At 37.1% G+C, this 20,683-nt stretch overlaps 1 protein-coding gene across 2 annotated transcripts; it reads left to right on the top strand.

Moving 5' to 3' along the window:
- The first annotated feature begins 7,048 nt into the window (after positions 1-7,048).
- Positions 7,049-19,678, top strand: LOC139117009 (arylsulfatase J-like). 2 transcript variants are annotated; one of them, XM_070679842.1, is made up of 15 exons: positions 7,049-7,262; positions 10,437-10,548; positions 11,204-11,255; positions 11,652-11,755; positions 12,347-12,453; positions 14,214-14,278; positions 14,575-14,676; positions 15,423-15,486; positions 15,865-15,962; positions 17,054-17,196; positions 17,583-17,641; positions 18,046-18,163; positions 18,271-18,314; positions 18,679-18,774; positions 19,139-19,678. In XM_070679842.1, exons 1-15 carry the CDS (start codon positions 7,160-7,162, stop codon positions 19,312-19,314), a joined length of 1,443 nt encoding a protein of 480 aa, XP_070535943.1. In that variant the 5' UTR covers positions 7,049-7,159; the 3' UTR covers positions 19,315-19,678. The 2 variants fall into 2 exon arrangements, with proteins under 2 accessions (XP_070535943.1, XP_070536021.1); XM_070679920.1 differs by lacking the exons at positions 11,204-11,255; positions 11,652-11,755 and having other exon boundaries at positions 7,063-7,262; positions 19,139-19,662.
- Positions 19,679-20,683: the final 1,005 nt, after the last annotated feature.

The raw sequence follows: 20,683 nt of genomic DNA, 5'->3' as shown, positions 1-20,683 counted from the left end.
TGTTATACATGCATATTGGTAATTAGCTTAAGTAAAGATGCTAAAATCATGTAATAAATATCAGTGTATCTTCATTGTAAATAGTAAGGTTTATCAATTTTGGTCAAGTCAATTCAGATATATATCCCCAACTAAAAACATTCACACAGTATGCAAATTGGTAATTAGCTGAAATAAAAATATTACATGACTTTTGTTGAAATCAAAGGGACTCGACTAATATAAGTATATGCACTTCAAAAGGCTGCGTCCACAAATGATTGGTTAGGATTCGCAGGAATTGAGGTCGGCTTGAATATTTTGCGGTAATAGATAGAGATAAAGGGGGATAGGAAAATCTATAGAGATAGTTGACAGCGATAGAGGGGATCTGAAAATATCGTGGTTATTTTCACACGCGAGGGTAGGTCTACGGCACATATTCATAATTTGAATAATTTAAAAGTAATTGTTAATTTAATCTTGTTGAAATGTCACATCCCTAGAGCTGATCACGTCAGTATGATCTGATGGGAGTTTCAGAATTATCACGGCCTACATGTTTATTGTGACTAATAAGATATAATAAATAGATCGAGTAGAAGAAAAAATACTCTGAATGTGCTTATATTGTGAAATACGCAAATATGTAAGCTTCGACTAAACAAGACATAGGCCTAAGACTTATGCCGCGTCGCCCTGGCATCAGTGGTTCTTGTTTTTACTAGTGCAATGTTTATGTTGCTTGGGGTGTGACGCTCAAGTTGCGCTATCACCAGGCTGAAATGTTGCCAGTCATCGCTGAATCAACGAGTTGGCGAACTACCAATGGGTCAACCCCATCCATCATACCACATTTTACAATCTGTTGAAACTTGTGCTTGTTTTTCGATTTGGAGAGAACTCAATTAAATAGCACAATGTCTGCGTAACAAAAGATTTGGACAATGTAACAAGTTCTGCGGTTTGTTGTCACATTGTCACTAACTTAGGGAGTCGTCATTATTTACGGCCTGGGGGGGTCCGGAGGAAATGCTTTCGAAACTCCAAAATTTCGAGTCCCCCCCCCCTCCAACCATGACGTGTTTGAGTAACCCCCCCCTCTCTGCTACAGAAAATTTGAGTGACCCCCCCCCATCCCCCCAAAAAAAAATTGGGAAAATTAAATATCTATACAGTAAAATGGATTGCTGCTGCGACAGGCCCTGTACAGACCGACCCTGATTAAGCCCTGTGGTATAGGTCTTTGTCGGAAGGAGGTTCCAATTGCTGTGGCAGGGGCTGATGTACAGGTCTGTATCCAGTGCTCTGGTGACATGCAGTTATTCTGTAGGATTTTTTTTCAAGAGGGGAAGATGTGGTGCGAAAGCACCACAAGAGACCGCATAAGCGGTCGCGGGGGGGGGGAGGTCAGGAGGGGGGTGTTCCCGCTCCTGCCATTGCCATTGGAGCTTTTGAAAAAATAGAGATAAAAATGGTGTTATTTGGTGGCACTTGGGGAGTACTTTTTTCGTATAAAAAACTCAAAGGAAAATAAATCTGAAACAGTATTCCAAAACTTATATTTCAGTTCACTGATTTCAACTATATTTTTTGAAACCGAAAAAATAGCGACAGACATACATTTATTCACATTTATTATTTATTATTATTTTCCTGCAATAAAAGATGGGTTTGTTGTCAAGGCATTCAACTGGTTTCAAACTTTATAGCATCAGAATAAGCTTGCTTTACACATTTTCCCCTATCGGTAACCTATACAATGTTTCTCATTAATGATCAGGCAAGTATATCAATCTTTAATGAGGAAATACTGAAAAATGTACTCAGTACTAGCCTCTAACATAAGGCTTGCCACGTCGAATAGCTGATCATTCTCGTCTGAAGATCACAATAACGTGAAACACATAGTGTAATGAGATTTTAGTTTCTACTTGAAACCACCTGTATTATGATTTACATATATATATATATATATATATATATATATATATATATATATATATATATATATATATATATATATATATATATATATATATTATGTGTGTGTGTGTGTGTGTGTGTGTGTGTACACAAATACCGGGTATGAATATACATATCTTTACTATTATTGTTGTATTAATTCGTAACTCCACTAAATGCTTCAATACATGTCAACAAAATTGAGTAGCCCCCCCCCCTTTCTTGTTCTCCACTTTTGAGCAACCCCCCTTGTAGCTTTCGATTTTTTGAGTGACCCCCCCTCAGATTCCTCCGACCCCCAGGCCATAAATAATGACGGCTCCCTTAAGTAATTATATAATAATAATAATAATAATAAAGTACATTTGTAGTGCGCCTAATCTCTTAACAGAGCTCTAGGCGCAATAGTGACAATACAATATAACAGAGGACATGTTGAACCACCGGGACTGGAGACTACGTAAACGAAAAAGGTTAAACTACTGTTTAAAGAGAAAAGTCTTGAGGGAACGGCGGAAGGAAAGGGTAGAGTTGGAGTGGCGAAGGTCAGAAGGAAGTTTGTTCCATAATGCAGGGCCAATGTAAGAGAAAGATCTCTCGCCAAAAGTCTTTGTGGAAACTCTTGGAATACTGAGAAGTCGAGAATCTGAGGAAGAGCGGAGTTGTCTTTTTGGAGTGTATTGATGTAGAAGTTCAGAGAGATATTGCGGTCCTGTGCCCGCAAGTGAATTGAAGCAAGTAGATACAACTTTGTAGTGGATACGAGAACTAATAGGCAGCCAGTGTAATTTTTGCAAAAGGGGTTGAACATGATCATACTTTTTAGCATTACAGACGAGACGAGCGGCAGCATTTTGCACTCTTTGCAACTTGTCTATAAGCTGTTTAGGGCAACCAGAAAGGAGACAATTGCAATAATCTAAACGAGACAGAACAAGTGCAGAGACCAACGTTTGAGTAGCCTGTATTATGTATCTTTAATCAGGACATTATATGGGCGTACAGTTCATTTACATGTACTTTGGATAGAACACGCATACCTATACACTGAAATAGAAGGAGATTATTTGAAGTCGTGAAACACATGCAGGGCAACAATACAAGAATACCGGGTTTTTTTAAATTACTTTTCCCTGGGCACAGACACTCAAAAATCTTTGTTTTGAGTGTCTAGTGCTTTAAATAGTATATATATATAATATATATATATATATATATATATATATATATATATATATATATATATATATATATATATATATATATATATATATATATCACCTTTTGTTTACCTTTATCACAGGGCGTCACCCTGCCTTCAAAAGTTGGAATGGGGGTGTCAGCTACGTCCCCCCGGCCGAAGAAACTGACCAGTTCCTTATTGCAGATGATGGCAGATCTTACTTTACCAACCCATATATCAACCCACTTTGTGTGGGTTGATATGTGTCGGAGAGACTGGAGAAAATCCATCTAAAGAGAATGTGTGGCCATAGGTCAGGTTTAAATAATAACTTGCCGACATGCCTATACACTCATTTTAACGGTCCTCGACATTCCCTACTAAACATGAAAGTCCGAATATTGGAAAAAATCTATCATCCTTCCAATAGTTCTAAACTCAGCAGGAGCTACCGCAAGCAACGTGAACACTATGTTGTATTGGATACCTAAGCTGCACAAGAACCCTTACAAACAACGTTTTATTGCAGGATCAAGCAATTGCACTACCAAACATCTGTCACAGTTATTGACTATAATTTTAACAACCATCAAAAATGGTCTTTTTCGATATTGTGACAAAGTGTATGAAACAAGTGGGTTGAATCAAATGTGGATACTAAAAATTCGGAGGAATTGTTGCTTGATTTAAATGTCAAGAAAAACAAGTTCAGCTCAATCCGAACATTTGGCTTTTCCACATTATAGACCACAATTCCCCTCAATAAACTTAAAACAAGGCTGTCATCTCTTGTTAAACAAGCTTTCCTGCATAAAAATGGCAGTAGAGGGTACCAATACATTACCATCAAACATAGGTCGGGTTATTTCAGTAACAACATGGATGCCCAGCACAAATAAACAGATGAAGAAATTATTAAAATGCTTAATTTCTTAATCGACAACATATTTGTTAAGTTTGGCTGTATGACATTTCAACAATCTATCGGCATACCAATGGGTACAAATTGTGCATCCCTTTTTGCAGACTTATTTCTGTATTCATATGAAGCAGAGTTCCAACAATCTCTCTACAAAGCAGGGTCTAGACAATCCAGACATATTAAATTACTTACATCATATTTATCCTGCTGAGTTGGAAATCAAAGAAACAACAGAGGGCAGGAACTCTGCTTCATATCTTGATCTGTTCCTACAAGTGGGTACTAATGGGCTACACAAGCTGTATGACAAAAGGGATGATTTCGATTTTGAAATCATAAATTATCCCCACTTGTCAAGTAATATTCCATCTGCACCTGCTTATGGTGTGTACGTGTCTCAGCTTCTCAGGTATTGTAGGGCTTGTGATTCCTACGCTGATTTTCAACTGAGACACAGCTCATTGGCATCAAAATTACTGAGACAAGGATACACAACAAAAAGACTCGTTAGGACTTTCAAAAAGTTCTACGGTCGATATGACGGCATCGTGGCCAAATATGACACCTCGGCGGTCACTCAAATGATTAACGACAGCATTCCCGGCTTTGACTTATTACAGTGATTCATATCCTGTATCACTTCATACAATATTAGACAATTTTGGGACCAATCCAGACGGGTGTAGCATGCTAGCAGGGTACGCTTACCCATTCCGGACACCTGGTACCACCACTAACTATCAGTGGTTCAGGATGGTCCTACTTAGATTTGTAAATCACAAATGTCCCATGGACCTGGTAATGTATTACCTTGAATTGAAATGATTATTGGACCAGTTTAATGTCATATTACACATTTCATGAGATAAAGTAATTCCATCACGAGTCAAATTTGTTAATCACTAAAGCGTCTACGGTTTGTAAATCAAACATTTAACGTCAGGAAATTAAATCATATACGTTACTACAGTAACTTTATTAAAACTACAATAAGCTAGAAGATTCCCATGAAGCACCCACCAACTGATGTGACAATTAATTTTTGACAGGATGTTTATTGATGAAGTGGATAATAGAGTTGCCAATTACTGAACATGAGCAGGTCACATTAACATTAACAGGTCACACTTTGTCTATTTCTTTGGTTTGCTCAGAGTTTTCAAGTCAGAGACGTGACTAGGGTCACCAATTCGATTGTGTAAATTTCAACCAATCACAAGATATTAATGCAGTATCCACAGGATCACCAGTGTAGTCAAAATGATGAATTAACACTCATACAAAGCTTAATCGTTTACTAACTAAAATAACTCTTTCGATATTGTGACCTTTGTAATTTAGAAAATTGTATATTCAATGGCAGGAAATTTAATAACGTTGCAGTAAATTCATTACAACTGTAATAACCAATACAATTTCCGGGAGCGTGTTCAACAGGCAGCCTTGGCAATGCTTTGTGAACAGTGAAAAGTACACTGAAGCGTGTGCAAATCTACAATTCTATCTGGGTTTGACGACATGAAGTGTTTCATCGGCCTCTATCTGTGTGTTGCCATCACCAACCTACACCAACCTAAGTCTGTAAGTGACATTTTCAAGCTGATGATAGGAGCCAATAAGGTGGTCATGACGTCTTCATACTTGCAGCAAATATACTTGAAGCAGCGGTTAACATATTTCCAGTGATCAGACATCACAGAGATAAGTGAAAAGGCACTCCACACCAAATTCCTTCCAATAAGATCCATAATCGTTTGGCAGTCGGCGTCTTCACAGCACAAACAATAGTTTAAAGGTAGCTAGATGCCTTACAGACACTTTCAGATTTTTATTTTTTTCTCGGTTATAGAAGTCCCGAACCCCAATAAAATACATATTTTCTGAAAGCCCTGATATTGAGAAATTCGACCGTGCACAGTACACATCAGTCATTATTTGCATAATAATTACGTGACGAGCGTTTTCCAAAAATTGGGTTTTCCTCCCTTTAGCGAACACGCTGCACAATTTCGGGTAGAAATTTATGCTTGACAAGCCTCAGCAATACCCTTCAAATCCGTGTCTGCGATTTTTCTCCGAGACTCTATTCAAATTATATGGCGCGACAGCTATGATTCCTTGAAAATCACCTTGGTCTAAAACCTTTAATAGTGCATAAAAACAACAGCAAAAAGAGGAAATCCCAGACATTGATTTGAAGGGTATTACCAAAGCTTGTCAATGCACCAATTCCAATTGGAAATCGTGCAGCGTGTTTGCTTAAGGAGAGAAAACCCGTTTTGTTTTGTTTTTTTGAAAGTTCAGCAAAACGCTTGTCACGTGACTATTGTGCAAATATTGACTATGTACTGTGCATGGACAGATTTCCCAATATCTGAGCTTTCAGAAAATATATACTTCATTTGGGTTTGGGACTTTTAAGCTTATAACCGAGAAAAAATAAAAATCTGAACGTGTCTATAAGGTAAAACACAAGTTTAAAAGTACATTTGACAATATGGTTCATTAAAACCTACCTAATCAGTTATATAGATACTTTATTCCTTGATAAACATTATGATGTATGTAACTTCAAATATTGCTTATCAGCCCTAGACCTTAGATTACGTGCTGACCACGTGACTACGTGGATGCTACATGAATACTTAAGTACTACATGAATATTTTCATAAAATAACCACTCGTCATTTGTGGTTAAGCCATTTACGTCCAATCATAATCTCTGAAATCTAGTAATTGGCAATTAACACGATGACAAACAGGTACTATGTACGCTGTCTTTGCATATAATTTGGACATAAATTGCTTTGATGGTCTTTGCTTAGAATTTCTTGCTCCAAGCAATATTCGGAATTAACTCCTTAATAGATTCTTTAACAAATTGAACGTCGAATGATAATTTATACTTGTTTGTATTTCTAATTTAAACATCCTTATGGAATAACTATATCACAATTCCCGGGGGTGACGTTTTTACAATGAACAGCAACTATATTACCAGACCCAGTAGTCGCTCTTCTACTGTCTATCACATAACTAGCCAAATGAAGTATTTAAATGAGTGTTGTTGACAGCTGTATACTTGTCTGAGTCCTAACAGCAGTCGAAGAATGTTTATGTACATGGTAATTTTCTGTGTACTGGCTCTGTTCGATAGCAGTGCTGGTCAGCTTGACAAACCAAATATTTTGTTTGTTCTTGCTGATGACCTCGGTGAGTATATTGTGTCCCTTCTTTACTTTTATAGCTACGATATTTTAAAATTTTGACAGCTAGATATTTGAACCGAAAACTTGCAATATTGTGTTCACTGTACAATCTTACGATCAACCATTACTGTGAAAGTGACAAAGTGGCCGAGTGATGTTGTTTCACTACCAAAGATAGAGGTTTCAGCTTGTCAGCCATGGACTCATTTGCATATCTTTCGGATAGCAACCTGAAATGATATCTTTGTATAGTGTTTAGGTAGGTCAGATGAGAACTTTCTTTTGTTTTTTGTTCAGGTGTTACCCATAAAAAACTTCGCATGATTTTTGAAAATGGGATTTTAAATATCGTAGGGTATGACACATATTTTTTAATTGACCGTATCTTGCTTACTGGCGCGAATCCATATATATTATTGTCGGTTTACCGTATCTCTGATTATCAAGTTCATGTTCATAACGATCATCGGTTCTCCCGTTAAGCGTATCAAAAAGTTTGATTTGTCTTATGCGATATCGCTCTACAGCGATTACGTTGACTTTTAATATGACGATATTGTGGTTCAGAAACCAATATGTACGCACCTTAAAATTGATAAACTGAGCGTCAAAGCACAGTCACCTGTGTTCTATTCCGCTCTGCGCCTCTGCGCGCCCCATAGACGTGTGGACTGCCTGAGAAGAAGAAAGTTCTTCTTCTCAGCAATATATGTCAACACGTCTACGGGGCGCAACGGCGCAGAGCGGAATAGAACATTATTAGGCCTAACACAGGTGCTTGTGGTCAAAGTGAGCGTTGAAAATGACACAATGAGCGTCGAACAGCGTTGAAAATGACAGAATGTCAAACTGAGCGTTGACATTACAAAGTGTCAAACAGCGTTGAAAATGACAAACTTAGCGTCAAACTGAGTGTTGAAAATGACAAAGTGAGCTTCAAATTGGGTGTACAAAAAGACAAACTGGGCATTGAAATGACAAACTGAGCGTCAAACTGAGTACGGACGCCGAAATGTAGTGAGACTGGGAAATTTAAAGCTTGCAAGGACAAGACAGATGCTGAATATGATGTAGTGAGTACAGTAGATTCCCGCCTCCATGGCCGAATATAAAGCAAGAATAGTCAAACAAGCCAGATGTACAGTTGTGTGCGATACCTAAGAACTACGTTATACGAACAAATCAACAGTTCACTGTTTCAATGTGTGCGTACTCGGGCCTGCATATCGTATCGCCGACCGCCTGGGCTCCATACATTATTACTCTCAGAAACCGACTTCCAGCCTCCAATTAGGGGTCGACCATTTGATATTCTATGGTTTAGGGGGGGGTGCTACTGCTTGGAAGATTAACTCTGGAGAGTTGTCTTTCTGCCTGCTTCACCCAGAATCATTTTTTCGAACGTATAAAGTCTGGCGTCTTTTTCACTTCCTTCCAGCGCGCTGGGATGGCAATATTCACTGTTCTTTGTGTTCAGATGTTTTGCTTCACATGATATGACAAAACTGAATAAGGAAAGAAATGTAAAGCATCTGCATTAAGTTCATATGGAAATATAGGCAAACAGTATATGCTGGCGCATGCTGGAAAGTTGGAAAGGAAATAGAAAAATCCCTTCGTACAGAAAAATTACTGATGGAGACAATCTGGTAGAAAACCACTACCGCAGTTAGTGATTAAGTTTGCTCTAGGTTGTAGGCTAAAAGCGCATGCGGCATAAACCGACTAAAGAATTGAAAGACTACAAATGCATAGAGGTACCGGTAGTGAAATACTGTAATGATACAATTAATCCCGTTACTTGGTGTTGCTATATACAGATAATGTTGAATTTTACATATAATGGCGTTATTTGCTGGCCATTTTGAGTGTTTTTAAAAGACAAAATATATTATATTCAAAATGATTTCCCATTATTATCTCGTAAACAGAGAAAAGTGAATATTCCAATAGAAAAATAAATTCTATATATTTCACTTCGTAATGCAAATAAATGCAAATTAATACAGCTTCTACATATTCTCTATACGCTGCAGAAGTGCTTGGAATTTCTAATGTTTCAAAAGTTTATGTGATACATTGGTTCAACTTCAGGGTATGGCGATTCATTTTGGAATGCAGTTCTTATTTGGATATTAACAGGTGTATCCTATGACATGCTTTGAAAGACATAATAAATAATAAATTAAGGATATAAGTTGCTCTATTTGACCGCAACTTCTTGCACCATTGTCCAACTCTCGTCACACTGCTTTGTTCATGCTGTGCTCAAAGTTGTTAGAAATTGAAAAAGACAAGTTCTGGAAACATTTATTATTAGGGTGAGTGCAGGAACCACTTAGTGTACAACAAATCATTTTGTTGACAAAGCATGATCAGCCTGGTCCATCATTGTAGAGAACAAAAATGGACACGATATCCAGTGCAGGCTATGTGAACAAGCTGAATTGAGTATTCAAAATATTTTCAGGTGCAATAATGAGAAACTGTAGCAGAAGCACAACATATGAATAATGCTTCTCAATGTTTGAAATTGAAACACTTGGTATTTGGAAAACAATAGCAAAAGTGTGAGTTAAAATATTAATCAAATCAGGACATTAATGAAAAGAAATGTAATCAATTCAGATATTATGAAAATGTCATGATCAAAGGGTGTGCCACTTGGAAAATGAAAGATGTTACGAACATAAGGTGCCCCAGAAGGGCATTGAAAGATATTCAAAAAAGTGGTCTGCAAGTGGGAAACACCGAAAATTAAAATAAAATGGGACGCCCGGAAAATTTCTGGTACAGACTTAAAGTCGTTGCGTTATTTTGAACTTCATATCTGCTAGCAATTTTTTAGATTTTTTCTGCTATCATCGGCTGGATGTTTTCAAAGGCAAACTCTTTGAACTTTTTCCCTGGCCGACATCTTCCAAGCCCACTTCCCCCAATATCAAATGGTTCAACCTTTAGTTTTTATATCGAGCAAAGTCTTAGTCACCACAGCAAATCTCCATCATTTCTGGCCGTAGTTGCATTACTGTCTGACAGAATATAGAAGTCACAATAAGACTCTTCGGCTGGGCTGAGTGAAACCTTCCAGTTTTCAGACTTGCATTTATCAGGGCGTATAGGTGGAAAGACTGTGGGGTTACATAATTAACTTTTGGCATCTCTTTTACGTAAACAGGGTGGGCAGAAATCGGTTACAATAACCATTACGTGAAAACACCAAATTTAGACAGATTGGCATCAGAAGGAGTTATCCTGAACCAATCGTACGTGCAGCAATCATGTAGTCCGTAAGTAACACCCAAATAACGCGCCAAATATCTATATTCTCTTTAGGAACCATGTGTCTACTATAAATATAAATATATATATATATATATATATATATATATATATATATATATATATATATATATATATATATATATGTGTGTGTGTGTGTGTGTGTGTGTGTGTGTGTGTGTGTGTGTGTGTGTGTGTGTGTGTGTGTGTGTGTGTTTAAGAGTCTTGCAAAGATAACTCACCTCCCTTCATAATCTCAACCTTCTTTGAAAAGAATGTATCATTTAGATTTATCAAATCACCTTCACAAAATTTAAGGGTAGCCATTGCATTGATAAGTATTAATAAAGTGGTCTTTCGATAGAGTTGCATACAGTCTTACCAAAGTGTTTTGTGTCGATCTTCCTTCTCAATATCAGATGTAGAGACATGGCAGTCCGTGTGGTTGGTAAGGCGATATCATGACTTTACAGAATTAAACCATTATTTTATTTTATTCGCAAACGCAGATTGTGGCAATGCAGAACATCTCACTGTCAATGTATCGCACAATCACAATACAGTTTGACGGTACAACGAAGATAGTTTGATCGTCATGAATAATATGTGTTTTCAAATTAAATATACTTGTGTATAAAAACAATTTGAATCTTTACTTGACAGAACAAGAGCGTCGTTGATGAGTGGTTATTTTCCCTATCGTATCGGTTACCAGGTATCTGCCAGTCGTTTCATCAAATCATTGCTTTGTCACTTTAGTGTTTGGAAACGGTTCCAGATATTACGTAATCAAAGTGGTGATTTAATGTTTGTGATGTGAAGAGCAGTCACTGAGACAAAAAGATGACGAAAGACAGTGAAATAAGCAAATTTAAGCAAGTGGAATTGATGGCAACAAAAGAACATACAAATGAGATAGGAAGAGACATTCAGGCACCGACACACGTACGAGTCGATGAAGACAGAGACAAAACAGAGAAAGACATGGGCAGACAAGCAGGCAGACAGACAGACAGACAGACAGACAGAAACGCAGAGAGGCAAAGACAGTGTAATTTAAATGAAAGTCCATGTTATTTCATATAGTTTACTAATCTGATAATGTTTGCAGCACAAAGGTGTGTCGCGTGCATTACCAACCGGTTTACCATTGGAGCACACCATTTTACCGCAGTCTCTTCGTCAACATGGTTATTCAACCTACATGGTTGGAAAGTACGTGTATTATTTTTATTTCACATATTTTGTGTCCAATCTGAATATTTCCGACAGTGCCATCCGGTGTAAGCATTTACATAAAAATAATCACAATCATACCCATCCAGAATTAAACAACATTTTAACCTCCAGTGTCACCAGTTTGACCCTGTATGCCACATTAGTCATGTGAGATACTTTCTCATTCAGAAGAATAATATGGCCTCATCGGAAAGGTGACATATTTTATTAGTTTTTGCATAGACTGTTGAGGGGGAATGCTGTCTATGGTTTTTGATACACTAAAATTCAATGAACGACTAAAGCAGTTTTTGCAACATTCCAATTCAATGAACGGCGAAAGTAGTTAATGTCTTTTATTTTTTACAAACCAACAAACAGGAAAGTAGACAGACGGACAGACAAGCCATCCTGCGTTGTAGAAGGAACCGAAGTGTACATGTCTCTGTTCTAAATTGTTTCAATTAAAATTAAATACAAAGACGGTCATTTATTACTCATCTTTAACTTCACTGGCTAAAACTATCAATCACGGCCTGACGATGTCGGACTGTCAATTTGTAATTGTATCAATTTCTCTATCTGTAGGTGGCATCTTGGATTTTGTAAGCGAGAATATACACCACATGGACGGGGATTTGACCGTTTCTATGGTATGTACCTGGCGACTCAAGATCACTATACGCATATGGAAGGTATGTTCCTAAATGTACCGTATTTCATCGCTTACTGTACGCCACTTTAAGGGAGCCACTCAAGTATGACTGTAATTGCGAAAAACCACTTCATTAGGCGTTCTCAAAGTTGAAGAAATTCACGGGGTCAAGATTTTTCTAGCATTTGCCCAAGCAAATTAGATCGGCAGAGGGAGTGTGAAAGATCTTTAGTACGATGGCACGATAACGGTCTAACTTTACCCCAAGTTGGTACCTTGAACCTTTCAGTCATGTTCGTCTGACGTCACTTGTAAATTGTAGATAATCGTTTCACATAGAACCACTGCAGCTCTTCTATTTCATTCGTTCTTTGTGATCACTTGTGTCAGAACATTTCTATCATTTATGTCAGGACATTTCTTACAAGTCTATCGCAATAATTCTAACCATACCAAAGTCCATTGATGACTATTACTTTCAATGACACTTCAAATAATACGTTCAACGCTTGTCATCTTTCATAGAATGACATTGAAGGCGGCAGTCCCGGCATACCTTCAGATCTGCTCTTAAAACACCATAGAACATAGTTCTGAAAAAATCCATACCAGTCTGTCAAAGTATTAACAAATTAACTGTATTTTTCACGTTTAAAATCGTTTTATTGTCTTTGTCTAAGCGATGGTATGTGATCAGTTTGGCCAACCCAATCAGCCCTTATATCCCCATATAGCAATGTTATGTCTTGAAAATATCCAGCAATATTGAGTTGTTTCTATTTTTTGCTAGCTGCAGAATGCGGCAACTATATTGCCCCACCTGTTCTCATATCAATTGTAAAAGAATATGGTTTCATTTTAAATTAATTATACTCAATTTTCATCGTCTCAATATTCCAAGGTAAATCATTGAAAGTAAAATCATTGAAAGTTAATGTTTATTCTTTTTAGATCTGTATTTTTTACCAATGATTGTTTTTTTTAACTGTGTTGTTACTGTCTTTGTTTCATTGTTGTGCCCTTTGTTAGTTTCTTTTTGTTTTGCTGGAACTGTAATTGGGCGAAAGCCCGTTGTTCCCAGCCAGTAAATAAATAAATAAATAAATAAATAAATAAATAAAGGCATATTATTGAAGTCAATAACAGATCACTGAAGTTAATGACAGATCACTGAAGTCAGTGACAGATCACTGAAGTCAATGACAGATCACTGAAGTCAATGACAGATCACTGAAGTCAATGACAGATCACTGAAGTCAATGACAGATTACTGAAGTTAATGATGATCACTGAAGTTAATGACAGATCACTGAAGTCAGTGACAGATCACTGAAGTCAGTGACAGATCACTGAAGTTAATGACAGATCACTGAAGTCAATGACAGATCACTGAAGTCAGTGACAGATCACTGAAGTTTATGACAGATCACTGAAGTCAATGACAGATCACTGAAGTCAGTGGACAGATCACTGAAGTCAATGACAGATCACTGAAGTCAATGACAGATTACTGAAGTCAATGACAGATTACTGAAGTTTATGACAGATCACTGAATTCATTGGCTGATCATTGAAACAATAGCAAAGCATTGGCTTTTTATACTAACTTAATCTTTAAACGACCTCATGAATCGACAATCTTGGGAGATACTGTGTTCCAGTATGCTATAAAAAGTCAAGAAATACTGTGTCCCAGTATGCTATAAAAATTCAGTGTATGTTGCGAAATACCTGTACAGGATCAAAAACTTTGAGTCTCTAACGTTTTTTATCATAATAGTTTTTCTTTTCCCGTAACAGCTAAAGGTTTGGATTTAAACGAGAATGGAAACCCTGATTGGTCGAAAAACGGAACTTATTCAACAGTGAGCAATACACTTAAGTTTTATTACCCACAAATACAACATACGTTAAAACAAAGTAAAACAGTCGTACATGTACACGGTAAATTCAATTTTTGGAGAGACACAGTATCCAAATTCAAGAAAATGATAGGCAATTTGTGTGGATGGTCCATGTTGTGTTATTGGTCTCACAACTTGTATTAGCTCTTCTTTGTTGCATTGCTTGTGTTTTATTTTTAGAAGAGTCTGTTGTTTTGTTGGCTATACTTGCAACGGTACGAATAAACATGTGCGTGTTACTGCTTTTTACCCTCTAGGATTTGTATACGGATAAGGCCATAGAATACATCCAAGAACACGATACTGACAAACCAATGTTTATGTATCTAGCTTATCCGACTGTACACGACCCTCTACAAGTACGTATTGAACTATTTGATCAAATTGTTAAATGTAATGATCATGCGGATGCGTGTACTCCTGTTTCCAAGTGTTGCATGTATCCTTGTTTAGATAGATAGATGCACTGATAGATAGATAGATAGATAGATAGATAGATAGATAGATAGATAGATAGATAGATGGATGGATAGAGATAGATAGATAGATAGACAGACAGACAGACAGATAGATAGATAGATAGATAGATAGATAGATAGATAGATAGATAGATAGATAGATAGATAGATAGATAGATAGATAAACAGACAGACAGACAGACAGACAGACAGACAGGTAGGTTCAACTTTGTAGATGATTGATACGTCAATGATTTGATAATATCAATGGCTTATGCTGCCAATGGTTGATGCCACAGGTTATCATAATGTTGCTTGGATAGTCGTTCGAGGCGGGCGGCCGCCCGGCGGCCGCCCGCCTCGAACGACTATCCAAGCAAACGGCGACCTGCGGCCGCCCGCCTCGAACGACTATCCAAGCAACGTTACGATAACCTGTGGTTTATGCTGCCAATGGTTTATGCTGCCAATGGTTTATGCTGTCAAAAGTTAATAATATCAGTGGTATATACATCAATGGTGGATAGTGTCAATGGTTTGAATACTGTCAATGTAAATTGTATGACACTCTTCATAGTTTGATACTGTAAATGGCTAGTAAAGTCGATCGCAAGAAAAGTCACTTTGAAATTAAACTGTAACCACAGGTCCCAGATAAATATCGTGATATGTACCCCGAAGGCATTAATGAGAACAGACGAATTAAATTAGGTGAGTTTACTGGCAACTAGCTTATATTTTAGTCCTTGCCGCAATCTCGGCTCTTCTTGACATTACCGTGATTTTGCCACTTTACTGTCATGTTGTCATCGTTCTCGACATTAACAACACTCTCCGAAAGTGTAACAAAATGTTTGAGTTCTGACTTTCCTTTCTTTCCGTGACAACACTTGACTTGATGTTGAACGTGGAACATTTCGATTTAATTTCAAGAATATAGTCTGTGTGAAGATGAACCTCCGTGTAATAATTTCAGGAAATGGAAAACTGCCCCTTAAGACATGTGTTTCTACTTTTATTTGACAACAAATATCGAACTCTAAACAATACCCAAGGCGTTCAGGGTCTTAGCGTCTGGCTTTTTTCCAGGTATGATCACTTCCCTTGATGACGGTGTTCAAAAAGTTGTGACAGCTTTACAAGATAACGGAATGTGGAACAACACACTGCTTATATTCCTTAGTGATGTAAGTTATAATTTCCCAATGCGATGGTTTGGCACTTGTACAGAAAGAGTGTAATTGATGTGTGCAAATCACGCCTGCGCCTTTGGACCAATACTGTCCTTTAAACAGGAGACCCACTTGGTCGTCAATTTAGTTTCAGACCAGTGGAAGGCATACAGCTGTAACTGTTTATAGATTAGAGATGAAATCAGGGTTTTATAGATAGGGTGAGTCAATACTTTTTGCGCGCCACGGTTAGAATTGAGAAAGGAAGTTCCATGCACCCTGAATCCTTTAGATCAATTCGACCGCTTCAAATACACAACCTTGCTGCGAGGGCAAGAAGCATTGTAACAGGGGACGCTGATATCGATGGACTGTGATTCAATTCACTTTGCAATTATATTATGTCATTTAGTATGTATGTATGTATGTATGTATGTATGTATGTATGTATGTATGTATGTATGTATGTATGTATGTATGTATGTATGTATGTATGTATGTATGTATGTATGTATGTATGTATGTATGTATGTATGTATGTATGTATGTATGTATGTATGTATGCATGCATGCATGCATGCATGCATGCATGCATGCATGCATGTATGTATGTGTGTGTGTGTCATTTAGTATACATTGTATTTATGGACTTTGAAAAGTGTTGTTTACGTGTGGTTTCCATGAATGAAAACACAATAAGTAAAGAAAATTGCAAATATATTGGTCAAAATTACTTAAATATACTTCTACTCTATAATTATATGCGCAGGCCAATAAAGCTGTTAATGTATGCAGTATTATAAACGGTGCAGTTCATAGCCGTAAAATCTGCCTATCCAGTCTACCAATTCGATAAAGGTTTTCTAAACTTCGAGGCTTTGTCAAACTTTGCCACATTGTAGGCATTATAAAAAAAATCATTTTAATTACAGTAGAAGGGAAGGGTACCCTTTCTTTCCATCATTTAGTGTTCGTCATCAAAATCACGTGACTACGTGCTGAAAAGATATGCAACAGCTTCATAGTTTATCCGGACATGACATTCCAGTCTCATAGTCACGCGAAGTAAACGTTCATATTTTTCTTTCCGTTGTGTTCGTCATCAGAATGGAGGTCCTGTCAATGATAAGTACAAAGGAAACAACTGGCCTCTCCGTGGCTCTAAAAAAACCATGTTTGAAGGTGGAACAAGAGTGGTGTCTTTTGTACACGGAACAATGTTAGAAAAAACAGGATATGTCAATGATGGGTACGTTTACCGTGGTTGACAAATCACTACTCTACTCTGATTGACAAGATCGTTATCCAGCTAAACGTAATTTTACGTAAATGTTGTGAAAGTAAAGGTATTGTATCGCCAACTCACCTTGTTACTGAACGTACTTAGTTTATGTCTATAACTGCCATTTAGAAGAAAAACGACACTCTTTTCCAGAACTGATTTGATTGTTAACATATGCTTATTTGTTTTACAAACCTTTTGTACGTGTATAGTAGCAACGGACGTAAAAATAAAGTAATAATAAGTTTTGAACCAAATAAAGACACTTCATTCTACAGTAAAAAGTGAAATGAAATGATTTTGCTGATTACTGACTGCTCTGTAATCTTTTAATATTTGATTTTATTTGCCAGGCTTATCCATGTTGTGGATTGGTATCCGACACTGCTATCTCTAGTAGGAGGAATTCCTGGTAAAAACATTTACTGTGATCGATAATGACGAATAAAACTTTCATTTCATTGAAAAGTGTTTTACATTACGAAATGACACTCCGCCTACTACAGACAATGTGTGATGGTTACACTGAGTGAGAAAACACGGTGCGACGATATTAGCTTGAAAGTGATAGACATACAGAGTGACAATAAATCTGACAGACATACAGAGTGACAATAAATCTGACAGACATACAGAGTGACAATAAATCTGACAGACATACAGAGTGACAATAAATCTGACAGACAAGATGAAATCAAGAAGAAAACAGACGGATTTGTAAATAACAACCGGGGAGGTTAAGGGGGCTCTGATTTCTTCTTTCCTGTATGACGTCATTTAACATATTCAAGTATAATCCGGTCATGTTTTCAACAGATTCAGATATGGATGGACTTAATGTTTGGGCTACACTCTCCAAAAACGAATCCTCACCGAGAACCGAATTTGTCTACAACATTGATTATACAGACAGATTTCCGTGCGCAGCAATAAGGTAATATGTTCTGTATTCACCACAGCCACTTATTAACTTTCATTGTTTAATTGACAGAGCCTTTCAGAATTTGCCGAACTAATCCGTTTTCCATTTTTATAATATAGGATGGGTGACTACAAATTAATACTGGGAAAAGCTGGAAACCCAGGTACGTAATGTATGAATTAAACGCTATACATTATGGAGTTGACAAAGGAACATGTTAGCGGTGAAAACATTAATCGTGGAATGTGAAAACAATTAACACTTTGTTTTAGTCAGAAAAATAGACAAAAACATGAACACGGTTACGGAATTACCGGTATCCTGGGGGTCAAAATTCTTTATCATAAAGGTTTCAGGTGGGAGTGTCATTTCTTACAAACCTGCATCCGAGAAATATAAATATGGCACCAGTTACAACAATCCATGTGTTTTCTATAAGCCTTGAAAACGTCAACAAAACACAACAACTATTTTCAAAATATCGACGTAATCCACATCTTACTGAATAACATGTTTATTGTTTTCAGGAAGCTGGGTACCACCCGATGAAGCTAACGGTACATTTGGTAACGCTACGTACACCAGAATAAAACGAAAGGATTCACTTCTCTACAACATTAAAGGTCAGTTATGATCATTTGAAAGCATTAAAAGTTGTACTTTTGAAAGTATTGTGAATTGACGACGACGGCAGTTATACTGATGTCGCAATCAATAATCATCGTACTATGAAATTTGACCATTGAATACACCTGTTTATCAGTAATCATTTTCATCATTATTCTGTTTGTTTGTCAAGTGCCTAATCGATAATCATGTAACAGTCAGTGTTTTTACAGCAAATGCAGAGATGATTATCATGTTTAGATGCATAGTACTTGTAAATAACATTTTATGAATGCTTTAACCTGAAGGCAGCTTTGGATTTAATATCAGTACTAACCACATAATGTAATATAACAGCTTCGTACTCTAATTCGCTTTCAGATGATCCAACAGAACGTTACAATCTTGCAAAACAGATGCCAGATAAAGTTGAAGAGATGTCTGCTAGAATCAGAGAACTGAAGGTCAATATGGTCCCTGCATTGGATGTTGGAATCAAATCAAGAAAGTCAAGTCCAAGACATTTTAATAATGTATGGTCCAGCGGTTGGTGTTAGAAATCATTAAAGCTTGATGAACATGAAATACAGATTGATCACGAAATGTCAAAAAAGTCATTACTAGAGACAAAATCGTACAGGCTACCCATTAACGTAAATCAGTTTGATGAGCAAATACTATATTACTGTAATCGATGTTGATATCGGCTTGAAAATGAAGTGTGGTAACAGAAAAAATATAAAGAAAAATTCTGAAATATCTGTGAATATATATCATAGTTTGTCTTATTTCACAATATTCACTCTTCACATAGAATAGTTCCCTGACCAAATAAAAAAGTTTACGAAGCAATGTATGCTCGCACATACTCTAATCGTTATCAATAAAAGCAGTCACAGAACTGGAATCATTGTTTCGGTACCTCCTCTTACCTCCTTCTTATGCTGGTGTCACTTTGCGTGTAACATTGAAGGCATCAAAATTATCAATTACAGTCACGTGAATAGCTTTCTCAACAGCCTCTACTCAGATAATTTGTTTAGCTGGAGAGACACTTTATCTTCATTGAAATTGCAAATTCCGTTGGATTTATATCTTGGGAAATTCATACAGTATACGGTTGAATAAACTGCCTATGTAGATATAGTTAGTGCGTAAATGCTGAAGTTGTAAACACGCGAACCGGGAGGTTTAGTCTGATCCAAAACTACTGACGTACGTAAGAACAGTGGGCCTCTCGGAGTTAGCTGCAATAATTGTCAGTGAATTGCACCCTGAGACCGTGCACTGTCATGGATTCTTCTGTCGTGTTAACTGTTTGCACCGGTCCCGAAAGGGGTTTAATACTCGAATAGATAGATGTACAGCATATCGTATGAGCCGCCCTATGGCCCTAATGGGTCACGGTTTCATGATAAAAATCCCTAAACATGGGTTAAATTTTCATTTGGAAAAACCCTAAAATACGTTGATAGCATCGGAATTGTCCTCATGCTTGAGAAAAACTTTCACATGCGTTAGAATACTAGTAAAAATATGCAATTTGTCGAAAACATCCCAAACACAGAGTCGGTTTTTGGATCATACACGGTAGAGGTTTTCAACTCGGGCGAAAACTTTCCATTGGTTCCCACTCAAAACGAATATGCGACTCTGCAGATTGATTGTATTTCAACTCAAAACGAACGTCCACGGGAACTCTTCGAAACGTAAAGCGTTTTGACTTGAAAGATTTCTAGCCAACAGTGCTGTAACCCCAATCAAATGTGAAGACTAGATTTGGCCATGATTGGGTGATATTTATCTATCGATCGAAGGTGGTGATTTGAGTGTATGCATTGGTATATGTCTAATTTCATTGTAACACGGTTTTGTTTGGTAACACAGTGTCATACCTTCCCGTTTTTCACATTTCTGTAGAATCAA

Source organism: Ptychodera flava, chromosome 1 (assembly GCF_041260155.1).
Source record: "Ptychodera flava strain L36383 chromosome 1, AS_Pfla_20210202, whole genome shotgun sequence".
NCBI lineage: Eukaryota > Metazoa > Hemichordata > Enteropneusta > Ptychoderidae > Ptychodera > Ptychodera flava.
The sequence above is the reverse complement of the archived record's forward strand: the minus strand, read 5'-3'. Positions and strand labels throughout refer to the sequence as shown.

Bases quoted from the DNA above. Each gene is read 5' to 3' on its own strand.
- LOC139117009 (XM_070679842.1), top strand. From the start codon at position 7,160: ATGTTTATGTACATGGTAATTTTCTGTGTACTGGCTCTGTTCGATAGC. The intron at 17,197-17,582 runs GTACGTTTACCG...TTTATTTGCCAG, and splicing joins ACAGGATATGTCAATGATGG to GCTTATCCATGTTGTGGATT. The intron at 17,642-18,045 runs GTAAAAACATTT...TGTTTTCAACAG, and splicing joins TCTAGTAGGAGGAATTCCTG to ATTCAGATATGGATGGACTT.